At 38.9% G+C, this 13,886-nt stretch overlaps 1 protein-coding gene and 1 pseudogene across 1 annotated transcript; one reads left to right on the forward strand and one right to left on the reverse strand.

The window, feature by feature from the left end:
- Positions 1–1,717: 1,717 nt before the first annotated feature.
- LOC122054313 (uncharacterized protein DDB_G0271670-like) lies at positions 1,718–3,920 on the forward strand. The gene is made up of 2 exons (XM_042616061.1): positions 1,718–2,872; positions 3,371–3,920. The coding sequence occupies exons 1-2, from the start codon at positions 1,779–1,781 to the stop codon at positions 3,390–3,392; spliced, it is 1,116 nt and encodes a 371-aa protein (XP_042471995.1). The 5' UTR covers positions 1,718–1,778; the 3' UTR covers positions 3,393–3,920.
- A 1,375-nt stretch (positions 3,921–5,295) lies between these two features.
- On the reverse strand, positions 5,296–12,844 carry LOC122036195 (annotated as a pseudogene).
- Between the last annotated feature and the right edge of the window lie 1,042 nt (positions 12,845–13,886).

Raw genomic sequence — 13,886 nt, forward strand, 5'->3', positions numbered from 1 at the left:
CTACAATAACTTTCAAAAAGTAAGAAATAATATTGTAGCAGTTACTAGTAACAGCTATAAAAACATTAGATCAATGAGTATTCTAAGAATTAAAATATTTGATAAGGGATTCTTTTAACTGTTTATAAAAAATAAGTATTTTTTAAGTCAGTATTGGGTGTTCAGCTTATGCCGACTAATCCTAGGAGTGACCTGTCTAGTGCTATGAAAGTTTTCTATAGGGAAGCGCTTCGGTGGATGATCCATCAGCCTAGTATTTTTAGGTCAACAGCTAATTAAAAGAAATTCATCCGTCAATTTAATGAAGTTGAGATTCAACTATACTAATTCATAGGGCGCCATCACCACTCATGTGGCAGAGGAGCTTCCACCAACCCATCTCCTGGTCAACATGAAGAAGGTATATCATGGATGACTACTAGCCATTAGTGTAAGTGACCAAGGTATGGGGGAAGATATTATTAGATGCACCGAGTTTTGACCCCAAAATCTCATGTGACAATATCCCATGCTTCAATCGCTGCATTGTCCCCTAGGGGACACATATCTTCAAAAAATAAAGTCCATCATGACAAAAGATGACTGGGCTGACCTATAGAATTTTTTCATAGACCATTAGGATAAATTGAGAAGCGCGCTCGGTGGGCAACCCAGAATTCTTTAGTTGCACCCTCCATTTAGAAGAAATTTTTTTACAAATGTACTATAGTTAGAGATCAAATCATAAATATCTAGATGATAATCTGAATGTCCTATTGTGATACCATAATCCCAGGGATACTGTCATCACCACTAATAAACACATGTGACAAGTATATATATAAATTGACAAAAAAATTTTAGATAATATCTTTATGATAATAATCGGACGAAGGAAGACGGAGAAGAAACTAAGAGGATTATATGAAAATGAAGAGAATAAGTCATTCTTTCACCACAATAATAAATTTATGAATAAAAGATATTTTTTTAATATTTAAATATGACTTTTATATACAAAATCGAAGATCTAAATAAATTATAACTAATCTATCTTAATTCAAAGAAAGAAAATATATATTTTATCTCAAAAGTAAAATTCATAATTGAAGGATATGAACTCAAAATAAAATATGGATCAGGATAAATTTTTTTTATAAATATTAAAAATATCAAAATTATCCTAAATATTAAAAAATAAATAAAAAATAATAAAAACATATCTTAATTCAAACAGAAAGAAAGAATATAAATATTTTATAAAAGAAAAGCATATAAATAAGATCTTAAAAAAAAATCAGGATGATAAAAAAATATAAAAATATAAATAAAAATAAAAATTAATAAAAATAACAAAAAGACTTCAAAAAGAATTTAAACGGTAAAATTTAGATCAATATTTGACTATTATGATTTTATTTATAATAAATATTGATTTTTAAAATTTATACACATGTACATGTACATCGATGTAATCTAATTTTGAGTAAGCGTACAAATATTATGCCCTTTTAAAATTTCAAAAGTTTATATTAAACTTCATCACCGATGCTATACATATTGTTGTAAAAAAACAATTATTAAAAATGTTAAATATATATTGAAAATGTAATTTTTTATAGTTTCTTCCCTTAATAATTTATGTTAGTGATGCAAGGGCATTCACGGCAAAATACTGTTCTGAAAAAGGAGTCGTTGGATGACATAAAAGGCCCGGTGCTCTCTCCTCCCCATCCATGATTGCGTGTCGGACAAGAAGCCGACGCCCACGCCGTCCTGCTGCTCTACCTGCTGCCACAATGGAACACCGTAGCCCTAGCAATGGCGAAGAGTTCGAGAGCGCCTGCTCCACCCCCTTCGCCAGCGCGCCTTCCAGCCCCGGCCGCGGCGGTTCATCGTCCTCAGCCGCTGGCTTCTTCTTCAGCGCCCCATCCAGCCCAATGCACTACATCCTCTCCGCGTCTTCCTCGCCCTTCTCTGCCTCGAACACCCCTTCTGATCCCGTCTCCGTTGATTTCTCCTTTGATTTTGAGTTCTCCGCCCGCTTCCCCTCGCATTCCACCGCGGCTTCTGCCGACGAACTCTTCCTCAACGGTCAGATTCGGCCTATGAAACTGTCTTCCCACCTCCAGCGCCATCAGAGGCTCTCTCCGCTTCCGGATCTCGGCGTAGAGGAGGGCGAGGACGACCATGACAGCTGTGAGGTTGCGCAGATGGACGTCCACAGGCGCGATGTGATGCTGCGGAGTAGGTCCGTGCATCGGAGGACTAGATCGCTGTCCCCGATGCGAAATCTACCGTTTCGCTGGCGGTCGGATGATGCGGTGAGGGGCGAGAGTGGTGAAGGCCGGGAGAAGACACCAGATTCTAAGCAGATCGAGTCAAGAGAAGCTCCGGCTCCGCCCGTCTCGGCGTCTTCCCGCTCCTCCTCGTCATCCTCGACGTCCTCTTCGTCCTCCACGGGGCGTAGCTCGAAGCGGTGGATTTTTCTGAAAGATCTCCTCCACCGGAGCAAGAGCGAAAGGAGCGACCACGGAAAGGAGAAATTCTGGCGTAGTATCTCCTTTTCCGTCTCCAAAGACAGGCCAAAATCCACACCGCCTTCAGAACCTGAGATAACGCCACACCCGGCGGAGTCCTCGTCAAATCAAGAACAGGCGGCGACTCAACCGCCTCGGCGACAGAGACCGGTCAATGGGCTGGGAAGACGGCGGAAGGCTGGGCCGTCAGCGCACGAGCGGCTCTACACGGCGAATCGAGCGCAGGCAGAGGAGATGCGACGTCGGACCTTCCTTCCGTACCGGCAGGGTCTCCTGGGCTGCCTGTGGTTTAGTTCCAGAAGCTACGGCGCCATTAACGGGTTCGCTCGCTCTCTCAGCCCCGTTTCCTCGAGGTAGCCCTTTCATACTCGAAGCTGTTTCTTTTTTTTTTTTTGCATAATATCTAAGGACCTTATGATTTCTGTAATCCCAAAATCACTCGAGTTTCATTTCTAAATGAAGCTGCTGATGCTAAGCGGATTTTCTAGTTTCGCGTTTGGTTTTCTGTTTTATACCATCAAATTATCTCTTTCGTTTTGTTTTATACTTCTAGAGCAAACTTAGAACTTTCATCGTATATGAAGTTTACAATTGTAATATGTTAATACATTGAACTGAATCACATGATAGATTGTACATAGTAATGTATTATACTTTGTACTACGGTTTTGCGTATTACGTTTTATAAATTGGAGTTTTAGAACAAGATGGAAAGACATAGTTTGTATTAGCTACTAAAATTTAGAACCTGAGAACAGAATGGAAAGACTTAAAATTTGTATCTGTTTTTTGAAATTTAGAATGGATAACTGAGCAATTTGTATGGTGCGACAATGGTGATGTGGCCACAGGTGGGATGCTAGAGGCGGATGAACAGAGGCAATAGGCGACAAAGTTGGGTGTTCTTGTGAAGAAAATAGGGGTCGTTGCTTTTGTTCAAGATATAAGAGGCAATGGGCGACATCCTTGAGCATTCTTGCATCAAAAATAGGAGGCACGATGCGTTTGTCCAAGATAGTTTGGCATTCTTGCAGAGAAGCCAGAAGGGCGAAGTAGCATTTGTTCAAATTAAGCTCGAGAGAGGACATAAAGATATGGGAGGAACCTGCTGGCTATCAAGCGTGCTCGTGGAAAAGAATGAGATCCACTGTGTGTTCGAAGCTGAAGCTCTTGTTGGTGGCGGCATCTTCTTGTGCTAGACTAAGCGAAGAGAGGAATGCGAGAGGACTGGATCTTATGGGATTTATTATTTAGGTTAAAATTTCTTGAAATGACTTTCTGGTATTGTTGGTTTGTTGTGTTACACGGCGGAATAACTTTCCTCAGGCGCCGTAGATTTGGCCTATGTAACCCGCTGTATTTTGGCAAATTCAACCGACGTGGTCCTGCTAAAATTGGAAATGATCTGCATATAAGCTGTAATCCGCAGATTCAATGATATGTAATTCAATAATTTTTAATGGACGCTCTTTAGAAAAAAAAAACTCCAATTATTTTCTTACCATTTGGCGGTTGGTTTAAACTAATTTTATGATTTATTTTCCTTTCCATAATTTAAAGATGGACGGTAAGATATGTTTGGGATGAGTATAATCATAATGACTTTAACACTGAAGGGGTTTCTTGGGGACATCTTTAATTCTCTAACGCGTGTTAATTTATATAGAAATTGTTTTCAACCAGATCTAATAGAGCGATAGATTTTTGCCCTATGATAATTTCCATAGCTATAATGTCAAAATATTACGGCAAAAAAAATTATCACTCCACTGGGAGAATAGAATAAATAGAATCAGGATTTTCGTATCATAGTCAATCTTTTATTAAAAAAAAAATCAAGTTTTGAAACTCAAACGGATTATTGAAGTTGTGGGGCGGATTTAGTGTGAGCGATGTCCAATTTTGATTTGGAATGGAGCCGTGTGGGTTGGGTTTGTCAAAATGCAGACAATAGGTCAATAATTTTTATTTTTTTAATAATATAAATTTTAATTCTTCAAATCATTAATCCACAAGATAATCTGTTCTATCGACCGTCAAATTAAATTCAAAAAATACTCACATTCAAAACCACCGACCCTCCATCTACACAATCGACCCATATGCTCAATTTGGATATAAACCGTGTCGCAAACATGACCCACTTTGCCATACGGGGACCATCCTACCTCACATAAATATTCCTACTTCATGTCATTTCCCATATGTATGACTAAATGTATGTTTTAGTCAAGAGCCGAGAAGTCTTGGAAAAATACAGGCCAATCACAAATAATTAATCAGGATAAGTAATGTTGAGTCCGAATGATCGACCTAGTCATATAATTTTTTTTTTTATTGATCATCATAATAAATCAAGAAAAATTTATAATAGACGGTTTAAAATCTCAATATCCCATAATTACACGTCTCATTTGAAGAAAAAAACTAGGGCTTACACTTGGCTTGGTAAAACAATTAAATCTAACAAGGAGCTAATTTTTATTTCAAGATTATTAGAAACCAAAAACTAGAGCTTACACTTGGCTTGGTAAATGTTAAGCTGAAGTTTATTGGAACCGAGCTTGGGATGACTTGAGGCTGCTTGGCTTGTTCACAGCCCTACGGTAATATTTTTGCGCGACCAGCATAACCAGATGAGTTATCTGAACACCGATGCAACAGTCATGTAAGCTATTAGTATAGGATCAACACAAGGAATTGTTACAAGAAACATGAGCACAATACAGATGCGCAGTGGAGACATTGACAGAAACCTTTAGTGTTCTTCTTTGGTTCAGAAGTGGAGCTTGCCAGCCAAGTACAATGAGTGGATGGCTAGACTACCAAAGGCCATGATGTTGGCTAGTGATGACAAGCCATGAATCATCCCAAACTTCTTGTTCATAGATTTGAGCCGTGCATTGATTTTTGCTGCTTCTGTGTTCTTTGACGCTCCAACTTCATCGCTAATGTTCAGATCCCTCTCAATGTTGTGCCTCTTCTTCATCATCTGGGCAATTACATTGGGCGAAATGAGCTTTAATGTGCAGGATTTCTACATATGATTTGCACCATTCAAATTAACTGATTGTAGCAAGTTATTGGATTTGATTAGAACTATCTATCATTGAACAAATGAATATACCTTTAGCGCACAATGGATCTTAATGAGACAGTGAATATATATCAGTTGAAATGTTTCTATTTGATCAGTATAAAAGCCACGTTAAGGTGCAGATATATTTTCATCATTTTTTGTGAACTGTAGGGTAGGCCATCATGCTATTGATAAAAGAAATAGAGACCACAAATGTGAGATACGGCAAAATAAAATAGCCTATAATGATTATTGGGAATATTTAGATATTTTCTGGATTTATTTGGAGGACGTATGACTGTATTTAAGGGGATAAATTATTGGACTTAAGATGGTATTGGAAATCATCATTAGAGGAGGGCTAATTAAGAGTTTGGAAGAACTTAAACCCTACATTTATATTTAGAAACTACAGTGCAAGCCCTAAAAACGCCGTTCCTCTTTTCTTCGTGTCTCCTTTCGCGCGATCTCCGCCAACCCCACCTCGCGACGGCGCCTCCACACCCGAGCTCACGGCGACGCAGAGTTCAGCGAAGCCTCGCCGAAGCCTTCAGTCCTCTACCCCGACCCTCTACCCCTTCCTCTCTTCGGATTTGCTGCCTCGTGCGAGGACCGTCGGGCAGGAGGAGCCGAGCTGAAGATCGGAGACGCTGAGGTCGAATCGCCGGAACCCTGAGCTCGATCTTAGCTGAGGGTGCGTTCCCAACCGTGGTCACGACGTTCCCTAGCCCTAACGCCAAGCTGATTTCGTCGGATTTCGCCTCGCCGCTGGTGGGGGAAGCTGTCACGGAGGTAAATTGAGGTAAGGATGGTTTAGATTAGGGTTTCTTTAGTGATGAAGACCTGTGATTTGATACCAGGTTGGGAGGATTGTATGGATTGAGGTTTTGTTGTGGCAGTGGCTTACTGGGAAGGGGATCGATCACAATCACCAGCAGCTGTTCATCATCCGAGACTCATGGGTAAGGTATTTACAGTATTAAGATAGTAGGTTTGTGGATCTGAGATTGTATTCCAACCGAATTGTGCATTGATAGTGTGATTGCAATAGTTTGAAGGCTCTGTAGGAGCTCTGTTCGTGAATCTTGGCAGTGGGCATCATTGGAAGACTTGAGCCGAGGACCTTACCTTCCGGCAGTGAGTGATCAGTGGGGTGTAAGGTAAGGTTTTAGGTCCTCCGATATCTAGTTTAATTGAACAGATATTTTGTACATTGGTGTATTGGGGACAAATGCATGATTTGGGGGAAATTCTAAGTTTATGATCTGAAGGCATACGGTTAGGATTTTGGATTGGTTAGTAGTAGATTGGAATGGTTTCGTTGGGCTAATGAATGGAATTTAGATTAAATTCACCTGTCTTACCCAGTGGTTTAGTTGTTTGGTTTCAAATGTACTTAGTTAATTGATACGTTGACACAGGACTCTGATCGAGGAAGGTGTCGTGACGAGGTGGACGTCGGATTCAGCCTACATTTAGAGGCGGGTATTTCTTGCTTTATCTCTTTAGTATTTTGATCCTAGTGCATGAGCTTTATGTTCAGATAGTTGCTGTATCTATCTTAACTCCACTCTTATTCTTCCTGCGTTTGATACTTCCACTCTATCTTTGAGCTACTCGTTTCTGTATCTATACAGTCTCTCGTTGCTATTCATGATATTTAGCAGATACTATAATACTAGGTATTGGATACCAGATACCAGACATTAGATAGTAGGTATTGGATATATGGACACTTGATACCATGTTTACCTGCTTTGATTACTGTTTATTTATGCTTAGTATTGAGCATGCGGATTCATGTAGCATACCTGATTTCCTGTTTTATATATATGATGACCGTTGCATTATTCGCATCATGTCATTGCATGCATAGCCGACGACTTTGGCTCCCTTGTGGTTGAGACGGTCGTTGGCCTGGGCCGCACGCTCGGCCACTCATGGGTAGTGGTAGCTGGAGCGTGCCGCTTGTCCTGTCGTGCCACACTCGGTCACTCATGGGTAGTGGCGGCTGGAGTTGCGGCAGCAGGGACCCCCGTCGCAGACGTAGCTATTCAGCTACTATGCACCTGTCCATCCGGTCACTCGAGAGTAGTGGCGGCCTTTGGGTGGTACAGTTTGTCATCGATCCGGCCTCTCGACCATACAGGGGTCGTGGTGCAGAGAGGTGGGCGGGGTGACCATCCGTACATACGCTGTTGTTATTATATCTGCTGGTTGTTTACTTATGCTGTTGTTGCTTATCTATGCTGCTGTTGCTAGATTATGCTGCTGTTGTTTATTTATGCTGTTATGCTTACTTAGGTTGAGATTTATACCTGTGTTAGGTGTTTAGACACTGGCTTACTTACTGTTGACCTGTATATACCTCACATGATACCATGTAGTTATGAGCAGTACTGTAGCAGGACTTTGCTATATCTACCTTCCCTTACTAGCCTAGGATATGGTTTCAGGTATGGTTATGTACTTTGTTTACTCAGTAGTATCTGCTATTTATCTTTCCCGAGACTGTATCCTGTTGTACTCTTAGCTGTTTATGATACTCATGCACAGTCTACTCTATTACCCGCTGAGTTTTTATACTCACCACCCGCATTGGTAATTTCACCAGGCAGCTGATAGCGATGCTAGTACTCTTGGAGGAGGATTCCGACTGCCGGTCCCACATCACTTCCGAGGACGGTTTTATGATTTTGGTTTTCATGTTATTGTGAGTTGAACCTTTGAATTTAGCATTGTAATAATTGGGTTGTGGACTTGCTATTCTGTATTTGGTTGTTTTGTCGAGGAGTCAAGCCGGGCCGACCCGCGGTGAGATTTTGTTAGTTTATCTTTGTTATTCTTGTTTTCCGCTGTGTTTGATTATCCAGCCGTGTGGGCTGTATATTATCTGCGTGGTTGTGATATATATTTGTGTATGTATTATCTGTGGTGTTGTATACCGGTTCTATTTGTCACTGCTACAAGGGAGGTGCTGTCCGATTTTCGTCGGACAACCTTACTCTCGGGGCGTGACAACAAATAATGGTGGAGCGACAAAAGTATTCAGCAGATTCCCAAGCACTCACGGTTCGAATCCGAGCTATAAGTTCAAGGATTCCTGAAATAGATACCCATTTCAGTTCTTATGGATTCCTGATGTTGCAAAGAGTTCAAATATACTATCCATTGCTTATTTTGACTTTTAAAATGTGTTAAAATATAAAAAAAAATCAACAAAAAGACTTCACGTTAGGCCTGATATGAATTATATCAGGCCCATGTTGGGCCTGATATGATTCTATATCAGGCCTAATGTGGGTCTCACTCTATTAGGAATGCTCAACTGTTTTAGGAACTCTTCATTTCATAATGTATGTGTCTATGATTGCTCTAACACTGTTTGGACAACAAAAATTAGAGAACAAGAAGCAGAATATGCTGAGAAAATGAAAAATAAAATTACTATGGTTCACAAAGCAGCCAAAGAGAAGAGAGCAATGACTGAGGTTATGTGCCGTGAAGAGCTATTGAAGTCAGAAGAAAGTGCGGCCAAATATCACGCCACAAGGTAGATGCCAAAGCAAGGTTATAGCTGCCTCAATTCATGAGAAATGGAGATAGTAACAAGATGTTATCTCATGCATGCTTTCTAGCTTATGGTGTGTTACTTAGGACTTCAGCTTGTATTATTGTAAGAAAATAAGAGGTATTTAATTTACAAGTCCAATTCTTCTTGTCTTTGTAATTCTTCATAAATATTGTATTTTGTCTCTGTAATTCATTATGAGTTTTATGTTTGGATTAGTAGTACATTCTTTCACATGTATAATTACTGCAAGCTAAACATAAGAATGCACTACAAAAAAATCATATCAGGTCTAACACAGCCCTGATATGATTCATATCAGGCCTAATGTGGAGGTTTTTTTGTTGATTCTTTCTTCTTATATTTTAACATCTTCTAAAAGTCAAAATAAACAATTGATAGCATATTTGAACTCCTTGCAATATCAGGAATCCATAGGAACTGAAATGGGTCAAAATCCACTAATGGACCTAGAGAGCTCCGATTGCACCCATTTCAGTTTCTGTGGATTCCTAGTGTTACAAGAAGTTCAAATATGCTATTCATTATTTATTTTAACTTTCAGAAGGCGTTAAAATATAAAAAAAAGAATCGATAAAAAAATTTCATATCAGGCCCACGTTGGGCCTGATATGATTCATATAAGGCCTAACGTAGAGTTTTTTTGTTGATTTTTTTTTAATATTTAACACCTTGTAAAAGTCAAAATAAATAATGGATAGCATATTTGAACTCCTTGCAACAACAGGAATCCACAGAAACTGAAATGGGTGTAATCGGAGCTCTCTAGGTCCATTAGTGGGTTTTGACCCAAACCCACTGATGGACCTAGAAACCTCAGATTACACCCATTTCAATTCCTGTGGATTCCTAATGTTGCAAGGAGTTCAAATATGCTATCCATTATTTATTTTGACTTTTAAAAGGTGTTATAATATAAGAAGAAAGAATCAACAAAAAGGCTCCACGTTAGGCCTGATATATATCATATCAGGCCCATGTTGGGCCTGATATGATTCCATATCAGGCCCAATGTGGATCTCACTCTATTAGGAATGCTCAATTGTTTTAGGAACTCTTCATTTCTAATGTAGCATTTTATTTTGACTTAAATCTCAGTTCATGATGTATGTATTTGTTGGGGGTTTGAAAAATTATGGACATTGGAAAAGCCTTAACTGCTGAATGCCTCTTCAAATATACTGGATTGAATATTGAAAAGTAAGGATTTTTGCAATTCCTTTGCCTTTTGCTTGGTATCTTTTTCCCATTTAAATAATTGACACACTTTTCTTTCAGCCTTCAGAATTTAGAGTGGTGTCTCTTTGTCCTTTTCCCTTATTTCTCGTAAGTGATCTCATTTTCTGGATTAATTTTCTTTTACAAAGAAAGAAAAAATAAGTGAGTCATGACTTATTTGCAGTTACATGCTAGTAGAAGAATTAGGCCTATCTGGTATTGTGTCAATTCTGTTTATTGGAATTATACGTATCTTCTCTTTTTTCAATAGCTATACTATGACTATTTGTTCTAAGTGTCTGCATTTGTATTTCTTACAGGTAATGAAGCATTATACATTCTCCAATTTGTCAGAGAACTCTCAACGTTTTGCTACTGTCTTTTTCCACTTGATTTCATCACTAGCTGAAACATTTATGTAGGAGGATATGCATTGATGCCCTTATATATTTTTCTACTTAGAGCAATCATAAACACATCCATTATGAAATGAAGAGTTCCTAAAACAGTTGAGCATTCCTAATAGAGTGAGACCCACATTAGGCCCGATATGGAATCATATCAGGCTCAACGTGGGCCTGATATGATTCATATCAGGCCTAACGTGGAGCCTTTTTGCTGACTCTTTCTTCTTATATTTTAACATTTTCTAAAAGTTAAAATAAACAATGGATAACATATTTGAACTCCTTGCAACATCAGGAATCCACAGGAACTGAAATGAGTATAATCCGAGGTCTCTAGGTCCATCAGTGGATTTCGATCAAAACCCACTGATGGACCTAGAGAGCTTCGATTACACCCATTTCAGTTTTTGTGGATTCCTGATGTTGCAAGGAGTTCAAATATGCTATCCATTATTTATTTTGACTTTTAGAATATATTAAAATATAAGAAGAAAGAATTAGCAAAAAGGCTCCACGTTAGGCCTGATATGAATCATATCAGGCCCACGTTGGGCCTAGTAGGATTCCATATCAGGCCCAACGTGGGTCTGATATGAAATTTTTTTGTTTATTATTTTTTCTTATATTTTAACACCTTCTAAAAGTCAAAATAAACAATGGATAGCATATTTGAACTCCTTGCAATACCAGGAATCCATAGAAACTGAAATGGGTGCAATCGGAGCTCTCTAGGTCCATTAGTGGGTTTTGACCGAAACCCATTGATGGACCTAGAGAGCTCTGATTGCACTTATTTCAATTCCTGTGGATTTCTGAGATTACAAGGAGTTCAAATTTACTATTCATAGTTTATTTTAGATTCTCTAAATGTATTAAAATGTTATAAAAAAATTAACTAAATCTTAAATGTCGTTGATGAAAGAGGAGATAGGAAAGAGAAGAGGGAGAAAAGAAAAACGACAAAAGAAAAGTTTGATTTGTCAGAAGGATAAAAAGGAAAGTGCATTTGAAAAAGTGCATCCTTTGATGATAACAAAATAACATACGCCTTTTGGTCAATTAAGATCTCTATGTGCGTGATTTGATAAATTGCCGCCAAAACCATCTAGTACCGGTGCCATTGCCAAGCAGACACACATAGTTGGAATTATCTAGGAAGAGGGAAAAAAATCAGGGATGAGAAGAAAAAAGGAAGAACTAAAGTGAGATGGAAGAAGAGAAATGGCGCTAAGCATAAAAAAACATAGCCATTGAGGTAGCTCGCAAAGGTTCCATTGTTGTTGTCGTGGTCATTTCCCTCTTGAATGCGTTTCTCATGCAGATCAGCGGATAAAGATAAGTTTCACTCATGCTGACTGATATGAATTAAGAATTCTTCATATAAGGCACGTTGCAGAATTGATTTAAGCAAACGTACACAGAAACCATGGATGGAGATATGCAAACGCAGCCACCGAAATTGCCGCGCACACACAAACCATCGTGAAGTAGGCGGGGAACATCTTGCTCTGAAGATTTCCGAACTGGTGCCTCGGCAAATACCTGCGACAAACCGATTCAATTCGCACATTCATCACAACAAAGCATAGCCAAAATTAACTTTTGTGCTGTTTCCGGTATCACTGGATCGTGATCGAAAAGGGGCAATGTTTTAACAATCGGGAGTAGGTGACTGATCTATTACTTGGACATCATGATGCCGCCGATAAAAGTGACCCACAGGGAGGTGCCCCATGGCCCAGGCGGTGGAAAAGATGGCATGTCTTAGCGGCGGTGACAGCAGCAGCGGGGGCTTCCGGGCCCGAGCCGAAAACATCCGGCGCGAAGAGAACGCCGACGGCGAGGAACGCCACCGCTGTAAAGAAGCGAGTCGACCATGCCATCAGAAAGCTATGCAGGCGAGAGGCAAAGCTAGGGAGATCCTCCAGTACACAAAGTGGATCAGGGATTGGATGGCGAAGACCGCCGGTGGGCAAGGGCCAGACTACCGATGCCAAGTGGGGACAGCCTCCAGCCATCCAGCCCAACTCAAAATATTATCTAGGAGGGATGATGAATCCAAAGAAAGATCTTGAGAGATTGTAACTAATTATGATTGGATCATGACTATAATTCAATCGTAATAACAAACAGTCTATTCCTTAATCCATATTGTGTGTGTGTGGACCAAGAGATCTGACAACAGGTTTGGGAGGAGGATTAGGCTGGTGGAGTAAAGGACCCAAAGTAGACTATAAGACCATCACAATGGGAGCTCTTGCCTTTTTTACTTGATTTTTTTTTAAGTTTAGTTTTTTTTTTTAAAATAAAAAAATAAACATAAAAAAATAATAATTTGTGAGAAAACGTGGGATCCGTAAAAAGGTTGGTGAGATGTTTATTTACAATAGGAGGATATGTGAGATTTTTTATTTTTAATATGAAATTAATATGGTATCGAAGGAGTTCTTGGAGAGCTCCTATGAATATGAATGCCCTAATCCTATGTTTAGATGAGGTGGGGAAAAGCTTATTAACGGAAGGGGAAGGGAGGAGAAGAAAGGGAGGAAAAATAAAATATTTAATTTTTCTTGTTTGGAAGGGAGTGAAGGTTAATTAAAGAAACTTGTGTTACCTTATTTGGGAATAAAGGAAAGAGAAGGAAAGTTAAACCTATAAAATTAACAAATCATCGTAAATTTATTTTAAACTATATTAAATAATAATAATAAATAAATAAATATTTTTTTTATAATTTTAAAATAAATCTATATATCTTATGTAAATTAGAAATTAATTGAAATAATTAATTAAAGTTTTAATTAAAAACCTAACTTTGTACTGCTTTCCTCTTAGGGATGGCAATTCTACCCGAACCCGATGGAGGATCCGACATCCGACCCGAATGGAGGAGGGTATGGAGGGACTATCAATACCCGATACCCGACCCGAATACCCGATTAAATAATATATATACATATATTAAAGAAAATTTTCTTTTTCTAAAATCAACTTACTATTTTTTGTTGATATTAGTATGCCTATATAGATGTTTAATCTATTTTTTTAATTATATATATATTTTTTAATAG

This window comes from Zingiber officinale, chromosome 1B (genome assembly GCF_018446385.1).
Source record: "Zingiber officinale cultivar Zhangliang chromosome 1B, Zo_v1.1, whole genome shotgun sequence".
Classification (NCBI taxonomy): domain Eukaryota; kingdom Viridiplantae; phylum Streptophyta; class Magnoliopsida; order Zingiberales; family Zingiberaceae; genus Zingiber; species Zingiber officinale.